The sequence below is a fragment of the Dermacentor variabilis genome, chromosome 1 (genome assembly GCF_050947875.1).
Source record: "Dermacentor variabilis isolate Ectoservices chromosome 1, ASM5094787v1, whole genome shotgun sequence".
NCBI lineage: Eukaryota > Metazoa > Arthropoda > Arachnida > Ixodida > Ixodidae > Dermacentor > Dermacentor variabilis.
This window is the reverse complement of record NC_134568.1, coordinates 29,595,618-29,610,064: the sequence shown is the minus strand read 5'-3', so window position 1 is coordinate 29,610,064 and position 14,447 is coordinate 29,595,618. Positions and strand designations below refer to the sequence as shown.

Below are 14,447 nucleotides of genomic sequence, written 5' to 3'. Positions count from 1 at the left end.
TGAGAATATTAGGGGGTAAGTTCAGCTTTGAGAGTTTTAGTAATAGCCGGCGGTGGGGAACCTTGTCAAAAGCTTTAGCGAAATCAAGAAAGATGGCGTCGGTCTGCATATTACGGTCTAGATTAGTGTGCAAGTCGTGAAGGAAAAGCGCTAGTTGGGTTTCGCAAGAGAGGCCCTTACGAAACCCATGTTGTGAAGGGTGAAAAAAATGGTTTTGGTCCAAGAAGTTTACGATTTGTGAGTAGATGACATGTTCCATGATTTTACAAGGCACACTAGTCAATGAAATGGGGCGGTAATTCAAGGGCGAGTCTCTGTTACCTGATTTGTAGACTGGAACGACCTTCCCCGTTTTCCAATCAAGAGGCAAAATTCCTGAGGAGAGTGACTGTGAGAAAATGAGACATAAATATGATGCACAAATTGATTCCACATTTTTCAATAGTTTTGAATTAATCAGGTCCATACCAGCTGATGATGAAAGTTTCATATTGTGAATTATGGATGAAATGCCTTCTTCGACGAATGTGACTGCCGGCATGGGGGTTTCTAAGTTAAAGGGTGGTAATTGTGAAGGTGCGTCGAGTTCGGTAGTGAACACAGATGTGAATGCATGGTTAAATATTTCTGCGCATTCATGGTCAGTCATCGCTTCATTTGAATAATTCGTCAGTTTAATATCGGGAGGATGTGATGGGTGTAAAACTTGCCAGAATTGCTTGGGGTTTCTTATAAGTAAGTTTGGTAAGTCATTGTGATAAAATGAGTACTTGGCGTTACGAACAGAAAGTAGGTATGATTTTTCGGCCTCGAAGTATTTTCCCCATGCGGCAGGCGTGTCGTTTCGTTTGGCGGTACGAAACAATCGTTTCTTTTTGTTTTCGAGTCGTTTTAAGTGCTGGGTAAACCATGGTTTATTGCGATTAGTATGAAAGGTAATCCTTGGTACGAACATATTAGTGAGATGATTTAATTTGTTCTTGAATATCAGCCAGTTTTCATGAATTGAGCGAGTGTGAAATGCGGATACGTATCCAGGAAAAAAGGTGTTAAGTTCTTCAGTTATTGCATTATAGTTACCCTTATCGTAGAGTTGTATCGTTTTATCGGATGTCTGTTTTTGAGTCGAGGTAAATGAGAATAAAGCATGCATGACTTTGTGATCGCTGATTTCAGGAAGGTAATTGATGGATGATACATTCTCGGGGCTGCTTGTTAGTATCAGGTCGAGCGTGTTTGCTGATTCTCGTGAGACACGGGTTGGTTGGGAAATTAATTGAGTGAGTTTAAAATTTAAACAGACATCGATGAAGTTCTTCGCCTCTGCATGACACGTTATTGTGGAACTAGCTATGTTCTGCCAATCAATATCCGGGTAATTAAAATCACCAAAAAGAAGAATATGGGCATTTGGATATGTGAAAACAAGTTTATGAAGGATGTTGTTCAGATGACGTGGGAAGTCTGGATTAGTCTGGGGGTGCCTGTAGCAAACGCCAAGCAGAACTGTTACGGGGGGAGCGCGACAGATGAGCCATATGGCTTCAATGTCGGATGCGACGTCAACAACAGAGCATGATATGCCTCGATGAATGGCAACGAGAACACCGCCCCCCCGTTTGCCTTTTCGATTGTTTCGATACACTTCGAAGTTGGGTAAATCGGCCAAAACTTCCGTATCCGTTACATCACTATTTAGCCAAGTTTCTGTTAGTATTAGTATGTTGCTCCCGGATGACGACATGATGTTTGATATGAGTTCGCGCTTTGGAAGAAGACTACGGATGTTAGTGAATATTATCGAAAACGAGAGAACATTGTGCGGTGGAGCGGGTCGACGATTTGTTAAAGTTTTGTGACGGGGCAATTGCTATGCTATTTCCTTAACGGCTTGGGATGATGCGTCAAATACATAGCGTTTTGAGCCGATGTGCAGGGTTTTGAAGCGCAAGGAGTACTTGTTGGAATTGGCTTTGGCAAACACTAGTAACTGTTTACGCGCGTGCCGAACGGTGCGGGAGAAGTCCTCTCCAATACTGTAGTTTGTGTCTTTCAATTTACGGCCATTTGATAACAGTGCGTCTTTGGTTTTATGAGATAGGAATTTTACGATTACGGGACGAATTCGGTCGGCTGAATGATTTCCGAGGCGATGCGCTCTTTCAATGTCGTTAGGTTCCAAGGTTATATCAAGATTTTTGCGGCAAACATCAATGATTAGTTTTTCTGACTCAGCCCACGTTTCAGCGCTAGCAGGGTCAGGGATGCCATAGAAAATAAGGTTATTCCGACGTGATTGGTTTTCCGCGTCATCCAGGCGTGTTTCTAGTTCTTTAATCTTTTTAGCTTGGTCGATTGTGGTTGACTGCATTATTTCAATATCGTTTCTGAGGTGAAGAAGTGTTTGGTAATGCGTTTCGAGATCGGCCATTCGTTTGTCTAGGCTTGCTATAGTTTGGTCTGTTGTGTTCAGCTGTGTTTTGAGGCCCTGTATTTCTGTAATCAACAGGGTCTGTCCCGCGTTTAGCTTCTGTAGTTCAGCGAGTACAGCAGCGTTGCCCTCAGGACCAGGGTTAGTCTCAACGTCTCCTGATAGCATGAGCAAGGAATGAATTACGTGAGCACACTCAACGGCAATGGCAACACAGCAGTGCGAGCTCGGAAACTGCACCAAAATATAATTACTGGATTTTTTAGCGAAGAGGGCATATGATGTACTGACCTGCATCGCAAAGGTAAGCGGATTAGGCGGCTGCGCTGTGGTGCAGTCACCGAGCCCACGAAGCGGTGTCAGCGGGTGCAGCTCTTTTATACATGTTGGCATTGTTGCTGATGTCGATGTGGCCATCCATGGTACTGTGATTTCCGGTGTGTGCAGCTTTTCTTGATTTCAACTAAGATGTCATTTACCCCTGTTTGTTCCCTCAACCAATCTGCTCTTTTCTTATCCCTTAACGTTGCACCCATCATTCTCCTTTCCATAGCTCGTTGCGTCGTCCTCAATTTCAGCAGAATCCTTTTCGTAAGCCTCCAGGTTTCTGCCCCATACGTGAGTACTGGTACGACACAGCTGCTATACACTTTTCTCTTCAGGGATAGCGGCAACCTGCTGTTCATGATTTGAGAATGCCTGCCAAATGCACCCTAGCCCATTTTGAGTCTTCTGGTTATTTCAGTCTCATAATCCGGATCCGTGCTCACTACCTGCCCTAAGTAGATGTATTCCCTTACCACTTCCAGTGCCTCGCTACCTATTGTAAACTGCTGTTCTCTTCCGAGACAGTTAAACATTACTTTACTTTACTGCAGATTAATTTTCAGACCCACCCTTCTGCTTTGACTCTCCAGGTCAGTGAGCATGCATTGCAATCGGTCTCCTGAGTTACTAAGCAAGCCAATATCATCAGCGAATCTCAAGTTGCTAAAGTATTCTCCATCAACTTTTATCCCCAATTGTCCCCACTCAAGGTCTCTAAATACCTCCTGTAAACATGCTGTTAATAGCATTGGAGAGATCGTATCTCCCTGTCTGACGCCTTTCTTTATTGGGATTTTGTTGCTTTCTTTATGGAGGACAACGGTTGCTGTGGAGCCGCTATAGATATCTTCCAGTATTTTTACATATGGCTCATCTACGCCATGATTCCGTAATGCCTCCATGACTGCTGATGTTTCGGGTGAATCAAACGCTTTTTCGTAATCAATGAAAGCTATATATAACGGTTGGTTATATTCCGCACATTTCTCTATCACCTGATTCATAGTGTGAATATGGTCTATTGTTGAGCAGCCTTTACGGAATCCTGCCTGGTCCTTTGGTTGACAGAAGTTGTTACTGATTCTATTTGCGATTACCTTAGTAAATACTTTGTAGGCAACGGACAGTGAGCTGATCGGTCTATAATTTTTCAAGTCTTTGGCGTCCCGTTTCTGATGGATTAAGATTATGTTAGCGTTCTTCCAAGATTCCGGTACGTTTGAGGTCATGAGGCATTTTGTATATAGGGTGGCCAGTCTTTCTTGGACAATGTTCCCACCATCCTTCAACAAATCTGCTGTTACCTGATCCTCCCAGCTGCCTTCCCCCTTTCCATAGCTCCCAAGGCGTTCTTTACTTCTTCCGGCGTTACTTGTGGGGTTTCAAGTTCCTCTAGACTATTCTCTCTCACATTATCGTCGTGGGTGTTACTGGTACTATATAAATCTCTATAGAACTCCTCAGCCACTTGAACTATCTCATCCATATTAGTAACGATATTGCCGGCTTTGTCTCTTAACGCGTACATCTGATTCGTGCCTATTCCTAGTTTCTTGTTCCCTACTTTTAGGCTTCCTCCGTTCCTGAGAGCGTGTTCAATTCTATCCATATTATACTTTCTGATGTCAGCTGTCTTACGCTTGTTGATTAACTTAGAAAGTTCTGCCAGTTCTATTCTAGCTGTAGGGTTAGAGGTATCATACATTGGCGTTTCTTGATCAGATCTTTCGTCTCCTGCGATAGCTTACTGGTCTCCTGTCTAACGGAGTTACCACCGACTTCTATTGCGCACTCCTTAATGATGCCCATAAGATTGCCGTTCATTGCTTCAACACTAAGGTCCTCCTCCTTAGTTAAAGCCGAATACCTGTTCTGTATCTTGATCCGGAATTCCTCTAGTTTCCCTCTTACCAATAACTCATTGATTGGCTTATGTACCAGTTTCTTCTGTTCCCTCCTCAAGTCTAGGCTAATTCGAGTTCTTACCATCATATGGTCACTGCAGCGCACCTTGCCGAGCACGTCTACATCTTGTATGATGCCAGGGTTAGCGCAGAGTATGAAATCGATTTCATTTCTAGTCTCACCATTCCGCCTCCTCCACGTCCACTTTAGTCTAACCGGCTTGCGGAAAAAGGTATTCATTATGCGCATATTATTCTGTTCTGCAAACTCTACTAATAACTCTCCCCTGCTATTCCTAGAGCCTATGCCATATTCCCGCACTGACTTGTCTCCAGACTCCTTCTTGCCTACCCTGGCATTGAAGTCGCCCATCAGTATAGTGTATTTTGTTTTGACTTTACCCATCGTTGATTCCACGTCTTCATAAAAGCTTTCGACTTCCTGGTCATCATGACTGGATGTAGGGGCGTAGACCTGTACTACCTTCGATTTGTACCTCTTATTAAGTTTCACAACAAGACCTGCCACCCTCTCGTTATAGCTATAGAATTCCTGTATGTTACTAGCTATATCCTTATTAATCAGGAATCCGACTCCCAGTTCTCGTCTCTCCGCTAAGCCCCGGTAGCACAGTATGTGCCCGCTTTTTAGCACTGTATAAGCTTCTTTTGTCCTCCTAACCTCACGGAGCCCTATTATATCCCATTTACTACCCTCTAATTCCTCCAATAACACTGCTAGACTCGCCTCACTAGACAACGTTCTAACGTCAAACGTTGCCCGGTTCAGATTCCAATGGCGGCCTGTGCATGTTAAGGAACCCCAGGTGGTCCAACTTTCCGGAGTCCTCCACTATGGCGTGCCTCATAATCAGCAAGTGGTTTTGGCACGTAAAACCCCACAATTTATTTTAAATATTTTCCCACATTTGTTATTTATTTCTTAAAACAGAAACTGCAGCGGCAATCGACCCAGTGAAATCTACCTCTTCAAGTTTGTGTGCGTTTAGTATCTTCAAAATAACTGAGAACTTCACCATGCTTCGCATACACTCAAGGGCTAACTGGTTGAACCGGACCGAGTTTTCCCGGCCGGACAGGGCCTGAATATATTGGGCCCGGTAGAGATCCTAAAGGACGCCGCGCGCAGTGCTCTTCGTTGCGATACAAGCAAGGTTTATATGCTTTCTGAATAAAATCCACCATTTTACAAAATCTTTCATTATTCTGACGAAATTCTGATTATAGTGAAGCAAAGTACAATATAATCTTACACGGTTGCACATGTCATGCGTCCAGCTAGCTCATTCTGTTCCTTTGAAGACTAACACGAAGCAAAAGGCGAAACGCATTGATATGTATTGCGGGATCTATTTTTTTTTTTGTTCAAAGCCACTGGAGCGTTTACGAACACCATTTTTTTCAGCACGCCTCTCTACCTCTTCACGCGTCTTCTCGGTAATAGACAGTGATTGAAAAAAAAACATCGTGTACTTTCCGAATCAACGTAGACTTGCGCAGGGTGTGACCGTTTGTTTTTAGCCTCAATCCTTGAGTCGTACAGGTCAAGCTGTTGTCTTTCAATGCAGTTCAAGATTGGAATGCAGAAATTCTCCCGGGTCTTCAAAAGCGTAGACTACCGTGTTCCCTATAATTACCGTGGCAGAGGTAGTCACCTGTAGGTGAATACTAAAAGAGCCGATATTGAGTAAAAATTAAGAACTGTAGTGAATTTAACAAGTCTACTCTAGTCTAATTGGCAAGTTTTCCGGTCTTGTAGACTCATTTAAAATAGACACTGCCTTTCAAGGACTACGTGCCCATTCCATTCAAACTACAGTGCGCAATCTCGGGCTCCCATTCCACTGCCATGCCACCTTGCCGACTGGTCCATCATTTCGCTTACATTCCATACCGATTGTTGGAAAATGTGTGGAATATTTCCAGAATCATTCCAACTCCGGCGTTCCACTTCCCCATGGCCTGGTGGTTGCCGAATCATGGAGTGAGGGGAGTTAGTTTATTCTACTACTTTTTGGGAGCTCATGCGTCTCGGAGCACGGAAGCCTGAAACCACGGCATTTTTTCACATTTTTGTTGCTACAGGGAAAGTGCTGCAAAAAATAATTACACAGGACATATCGGGCTGAAAAAGATTCAGTGAGAGCTGTGAATGACTTAACCAAAGCTTCCTCGTCGAAAGACATATTCTTAATTTAAAAATTATTATCTTCTTTATCTAACCTTCTCTGGCCCGCGAAGTAATTACATAACAATACTGACCCGGTGGCTCAAGAAGACTGAATACCGAACTCTGTGGGAGCTCATATTCTATATTGTAAACTCTGTTTTTAACAATTTGGCTAACGTTAGTTGGAACACCATGTATAGCATGGAAATTCGACTAACAAAGTATTAACATTAAACGCACTATTATTGTGTGTAAATAAAGAATAAATAATGTATATTACCTTCACATATCATTCTACCTATAGGTATCACAAAAATCACTTAATGGAATAGCGCGGGACATTTAGTGGCTTCTGTGAATTTCTTGCATTTGTCACATATGGCCTATCCTGTTATAGGGGCACTGGTTAAGTACCACTCTGACACAGAGACGTCAAAGCCCTTGGTGTATCTACACATGCCTATTAGATTTCTCTGCGTACACTTCTCCTTGCTCCTATTCCTTGAACAAACATCTAAAATCGCCTTGGTCCTCGTGACATCGTTGCGAATCATTTCGGGCAAAACTTCGATAATCTTCTAACGTCATGTGACTGCGGTTAGGCCTTCTTGCCTAGAAGAGACAGATAAGTGTACAGTTCATTCTTCAAACTAAAGAATTTGAAATAACTATGGTTTCCTCTGCAGCATAATACGTTATCCGTACAGAAACACCCTTATTAGCCGCTTCAGACACGCCCGAATACTCGAATAGTCCTACACGGTCCGATGGGGCTTTCAATCTGCTATACAAAATATTTTATTTCCTGCGTGTGCCGCATGTTACACATTTCATTTCATTTCATCTATTTATCCTTAAAGGCCTGAACGCATTACATAAGGGGGCATAAGGGCATAAAGATCATGTGAACTTCAATGATCTGAACAAAAATGCAAGAGTACACGCCAGAAATACAGTCAGTGATGTGAAAAATACAATTGACAATACGTTGAGTAAATGAAGGTAAACAGTAGAAAAATATGAGAGCTGGTGCGTATCTATTAAGACGTGTTAAGTTTATTAGGATATTTATTAAGAGTTATTGATTCTCTTCGTGGCTCAGTCGCACAGAATCGCACAATTTCCTCTTCTTCCGGCAGGTTGCCCCGGCCAAGGGTTGCCGGCCGTACGGCGGTTTAGGCTCGGGACGCAGCGCGATGTCGACCGGAGGCGCCCGTCAGCTGGTGCAGCATCGCGCTTGTGCCGGCCGCCATCTCGGCAGCACCGCGTCCCAGCTGTCCCTGCGGAACAGCAGCAGGTCCTCCGGGCGCTCGTGCTGCCTCCCGTCCTGTATCGTCGGTAGCTGAGGAGCAGACGGTGCGCTCGCTGCTGTCACCGTGGCGGGCAACACCCGTATCTTCCCTAGACGCGTGGAGGCGGGTTGTACACCCCGCCACGCTGAGCTGCTGGTCTCGTCGGCCGAGGCTTGTCGAGGACGCTCGCGGCTACCGCTGCGAGCTAGTCTCGGCGCCGCCGAAATCGGGACGATGGTGCAGCGAAGCGGGGGCGCCGCTCTCTTTCAGCGCCTTTGTTTATCGTTTGATTTTTTGTTTATTTTCGCAATTTATTCGTGTGAATGTCTTATTGTTCTGTGTGCTTGAAATAAACGTTATTGTAATTGAAGTGGCGTTCCTAAGAAAGATTCCGCGATCCCGCTTTTAATGCGCGACGCTACGGGGCAAGAAAAAAAGGGGGAAAATGTCACTTCCTTCTTACTGTTCCTCTCATTTTCAATACTATTCCTGGGAACACCAGCAACGAGAGCGCAATCATTTCAGAGGCTATAACGTGATGTGGACAACACCACGTAATCACATGCGTGCCAGGCCAGACGAAAGGTATTGTAAAACCATTCGGCTCTGGCCTACTCAAATGAAATCTTGTTCACACTAGGATAAAGTTCACTTGGAAATGCACTAAGGCCCATTGCACCACTCGCTAAGAAGTCGTGTCAACCTTTCTTTCGGAAATTCTTTGGAATAAGTGCAGCAGGACACGGACACATCTTCGTATGCAGACAAGTGTGTTCACCTCTGCCATAGATGTAAGAGGCACCTGTGGTCTGCTCGTTATCGCGGGAACCTAGAATATTCACTGATTAGGGCCTGAATGTTATCTCAACAAAAAAGATTGAGTGCAGGTATGCACTGTAGTGTTCCTGGTCGCTGGCGCCCTTTTCTGTCACCCTACCATTACGGAGTGAACGAGGAGCAGTCAAGTGGTTTTTACTCAGTGGGAGCTGTTCTTGACACTTCTCGCGAATTTCACAGCCATGATTATGGTGCTCGCAGTAATTCCGCCATTATCGTCACAGTGTTTTGATAAGGAGAGGCATCGCAATGAGTCATTACGTGTATATGCCTCAAAAGTTCCATCACCCGGCCCCGTAAGTATGGTCTACCACTCTGGAAACTTCCAGACCAATCAACTGGGCAATGCTAAGAACAACAATACCTTGCGATCAAAGCTGCCGCTTCGGAACGCGGCGAACCAGGGAGGCATAAGCCATCACTCAGAGCCAAGGAAGTTCAGCTAAACCGTTGCCATAAATGAAACTTTATGGTTGCTTTATACATACTGTCGTCAAACGTAGCTAGGTACAAAATAGGAGCGGTAATACGCAAATCAAACAATATCAAGTAATACACTTGGTGCAATACCAGTACAGTACAACGCCATAATGCAGTGCTCGAATATAATGGAATGCAGTACTAAAACAATCGAGTAGGAAGGAAGACAGCTCCTCATGGTTTTTCTATATCCACAACGTTTGCTGGTAGCCTAGCTGTTACAGCTTCGTGCTTCTTTTAAGGAAAAGACTACTGAAACCAGTTTGTGAACCATTTTTGCTCTACATGTGTATTATCTTTGTTTCGTGTAACATACAGTGTTGTCTCGCGCATGTACTGAATTTTTTCCATTTAACACATGGTCGCCCACTTTACTGTGAAAGAGAGTAACCCTGTTGTTATTTATTCTTGAATAAAGAACAACTGGGTTTGACTTTCGTGGTCGTAGCATTCCGGCTGCGGCGGAATGCTACGACCACGAAAGTCAAACCTGGGCCGTCCAGCAGGTCTCGGCGGCTCTTGAAAGACAAAGGCCGAGCGAAACCGACGGAACGTTGCCCCTCAGGGCGACCGACCGCGGGAGTAACACGCGCTGGAGTTGAGTAGAGACCACCCGCTGAGAAGACGTTAGGGCCCGCGTCACGGCGCCATGTAGTCATGGTGTCGTTCTGCAGGCGACTACATGAAGTTACTCTCTCTCTCTCTCTCTATTCTTGAATCAGGAAAGGATAACTCTGGTAGCTGATAAAGTGAACATACTGAGTATTTTCTACTGAGAGAAAAGGAAATAAAACGCCCGCCGTTGAGCGTGTTCCAGTTGTGCGATAAACGACTGTGTGTGTAGGTCCCAGGCCTCGCAGGGGCATTCAGCTATCGCTCTTACCAATTCGTAACATGCCAGCTTCGTTTCTGGCGTAGTGTACTTAAGCATTCGTCTAATGTAGCCTAGTCTTTTGTTAGCTTTACGAACTATATGTATTGTCCATACTAAATTTGGCGTTATGTGGACCCGAAGTGTTAGTATTCTGTTACTTTCTGCAGTTACTAAGGACGTTCCGAAAGTAGGTTTCGTCATTTTTTTTTGTAGGAGAAGATGGTACACCAGGTGATACAAACAATCGTTATAAGAATTGATCCACGCCCGTCGCTGGTTCAACGACGGAAGGAGCTACAGCGGAGGAGGAATGACGCATGTGCAGAGCGCCGAAAAAGAGAAAGTAGCAGCAGACCGTCGCGCCCGAGGATGTTCGAGCATAGAGTTTCCTACAATATATCAGAGGGAACTCTAGCGCTGCAGTCAATGAGCCACCATGGGAATGACGCGAAGTACATGGCTTTTTCTGATCTTCGTGCTTGTGGATTCAGACGTTCTTGTTGATTCGTTTTTCCGCTTTGTATGCCTTCATTGTAAATTTCACAGCAATCTAAACTTTTCTAAGTGCCAAAGTCGCCGCCAACAAGCAAAACCGCTGTTAATTGCAACGGTTAAGCTTGTCGAGGTGGCCAAATTGAAACGCGCCAAGCGTCTAAAGGCACTGGCTTCCCCGCGATCAATGCATAAGGGATTTATATGTTTTTTGACGATACATGCGTCCGTGGCGTAATGCTTTCAATATCGGGAGTCCGTGCTAGAGGTCCTGCGTTCGAATTCTGCCGCCGGATAATTTTAATAATTTGTACTTAATTATTTATTACCCAGCACTTTGTTGAAAACGACGAGTTTGCAAAGTCACGAAGCCGTTTGAAGCCAGAAGGACGAAGCTTAGGCAAATCCATGTTCTTCCCATAATTCCTATGCTGGCTCAACCACTCCCATTGCAGCTCCCAAAGACACTAGCGCCAGAGTTCCCCCTCGTTATTATTCTATGAAACTGTATGTGTTCTAGTACACATCACGATGGCAGACAGACGTTTGCTGACAACGTGGTCGCCAATGGGAATGCGTATTGTTAACTGGTATGAATGGACACGTTGGACCAGTGTGTCCGTCATCCATGAACGCCTACAGATCGTGTATGGTGAAGAGGTCAGGTCTCAGGCCTTGCATCGCAGGGCACCAAGCTTTGCCAGAGTGTTTACTTCAAACTGATTGCACGCTACGACAAATGTCTATATGTCGATGTCAACTATATGCAAAAATAATGCAAGGTGCACAGTCCATGATTCCATGGCGTATTTTCTTTTGCCAAAAAAGTTTACGTCTGAAAATTAATGACGAAACTTACTTTCGTAACGTCCCTCGTATGTCGAAGGATACCGTCAACGGCCTAAACCATAAAGTCCGCTTGTGAGCTACGTTTGATAAATCATGGCACAAGGTGCGGCTCTACGCATTTGCAAGGTGTTGGCGTGGATTACAGAGCATTATAGGGAATGAAGCGAAGGGAAACACTAAAGCTTGTGACAATGTCCCCACTATTTGGTGCATGACGATGTTTCATGAAGGCTGCGGTGATAGGTAAACCAGCCATGACATGGCGATCGCAGTGTTCTCAGTTTATATTGTAACTAAGATTATATGGCCCAATATGATTATACGAAAAAACTGGTCTTTCAGGGCACACTTCAACTCGAAATTTCAACTTTAGGTCACTGCGTCTAAACGCCTCCTACTGACAGAGACACTCATCTCGCCATTGCTGTATAACGTCAGGAAATGAGAGGCGACAGTTGGGTCGTCTGCTTTAAAACAGTTCGAGACCACATCGGAGGTCTTGGTCCCCACGCTCTGGCGTCCAATGGCCCTGCAAAGAGGTCGCCGTCGAATTGTGCCCGCGATTCGATGCGCCGAAGTCACATGCCTTAGAGGAAACTGATGGTGCACCCCGGCATATAACACTTTCTTGTAAAAAAAAAAGTTATTGACGAAGGACATAGCTCTATGAAAGCGACTGAATTTGTCGTTTTAGGTTGTGGGGATTTGGGGAATTCGACGCACCATTGCGCAGGCGCATTTCGCCTGTTCTGCAATCCCTACGCCTCACTTCTTCACTCGCTCCGAACCAGTTGTCAGCGGTGGCGCTCCACTAGCGATGGTTCGCGGTGAGGGCGGAGCATGGGGTGGAGCTTCGACGTCACGAAACGGCCCCTGGCGGCTACTCTCGTGGCGTTAGCGTGCCTGTTCTCCCTCGGGACTATACCGGGTACGTACATGCTTCCTCTCTTCCGCCGACACCTTTGTGACTACGTCTGAGCTCACGCACGGTGCCTTTGCCCGTGCGGGGAGCGCGTACCTCGTGTTCATCCTGTCCGGACGCTAAGCCGAAGAACGGGTGCCTAGTGCTCGCGCGAGGTCGTACCACGCCGAGCCGCACTCATCGGAGGCCCAACTCGAAGGAGATTGCCTGAGTTCTCGCGAATTGGCCCATTGGTTATCGCGAGAGCAAGTAGCATAGCCGCCGGGACTTTTCCTAGCGCCGTGTCCCAGCTTCAGCCTGTGCTCTCGCAGCGACGTGCTATCGGCGTCCCAGACTGCATTTTCCGCCCTTGGTGCGGGACCCCTTTGGTTCTCCGCCGCCTTGAGACCGGGCGTTTGTGCTGTGTCTGGTTGCGCCAGATACAATAAACTGTATCAGTTAACTCAGGGCAATACTGTGTTCTTGCGTGCGTCGCCCGGTAGCCCTTGCGGCCTGAGCTCGCGCGCAGCGGCGCTCGAGGCGACGACTGACGCGGCCCTGTGGATCGCTAAGCTCGAACCCGCGGGGGTCAGTACTCCTGTGAGACCCTAAGACCCCACAAGGTTTCCGGTGTGAAGCCAGGCACAGAATTCAAAAGATAAAAACTTGTTTAAATTATCTTCTCTCTTTAGCCGGATATTTATCCCAGAATAATTGCAGCTGGTAGAGGACCAATGATCGGACACTCTAAGGTCAAATAATTGTGCGTATTTTAAACCACTTAAATGCGCAATTAAAGATCAATTCCACCTGTCTACCACACGTAATCTAGAACAAAAGAAACTCAAAGAATGTCGTACTGATTACGTTAAAACGAGTGATACGTTTAGAATTCCAGTCTTGTTATACGAGTGACATAAATTTAGAATGTACCTCCCAGCAGCCGCGGTATTAAGCAAATATTGCCAGTAACTGAGTATAAGCTTTATCAACAGTTCTGTTCCTAGTAATTTCTATTCCTCATATGTCCTCACAGTACTTCTGCAGCACATCGACCCTTTATTTTCCTTATTGATATGTCGCGAAGAGCGAATTTCATACTTGTATAATTAGATGTGTTTATAAGATGTGCCTAGTTGTGTATATGTTACATGTATAGTTACTCTAATGCAGGAGGTTATTTGTTAACCAAAGTGCTCTCTGTACGCTTATCGACTTGCTGCCACTGTATGCCAGTTTTCTCCGTGCCTGAATACCTTGGTAAGATTTTATAGTTAGATAAATTGATTGATTGATTGATTGATATTTCTTAAAACTTGGCTAACGCAACCCAGGACACCCCATTTACGAATGCAAAAACAACGAGTAGATGGTGATAATCCTTAATTTTCTACAGCAAGTCCAAAGGAAATAATTATTCTTATATCACAATTACCGTAATCACATTGATGTTAGCAGTGTGTTGGCAATTCACGCCTGGTTCTTGTTTTCTTTTTTCTTCTTTTTTTTACGGAGGTACGTCACGCATTCGTGCAGTGGGCGATTGTCCACTAATTCAGAGCTTATGTGAATTGAATAAAGAAAAGTTAAGGGTAAAGAGAAAAAAAAGGATAAAGGCGATTTGGAAGTTGACACTTACGGCAAAAAATGTCATGCTGTGAAAAATGGAATTAAAAAGAAAGAATACAAAAATTTATAGAGAGATAATTAAGAAAATAAAATTTAGCCAGGTGAGATTATCCTGAATTCCTGCTAACTGTTTGATCTGCCTGGAAATCCCATTATCCCACATTTGGTCCGAATCGGAGCCGTAATACAACGGACTACACGGTAAATAAAAGTGTTTATTGTCTCTATCTCTCTCTCCCT

At 44.9% G+C, this 14,447-nt stretch overlaps 1 protein-coding gene across 1 annotated transcript; it reads right to left on the bottom strand.

The window, feature by feature from the left end:
* Positions 1 to 1,715: 1,715 nt before the first annotated feature.
* LOC142570649 (uncharacterized) lies at positions 1,716 to 2,743 on the bottom strand. The gene has a single exon (XM_075679012.1). It carries the CDS (start codon positions 2,726 to 2,728, stop codon positions 1,871 to 1,873), a length of 858 nt encoding a protein of 285 aa, XP_075535127.1. The 5' UTR covers positions 2,729 to 2,743; the 3' UTR covers positions 1,716 to 1,870.
* Positions 2,744 to 14,447: the final 11,704 nt, after the last annotated feature.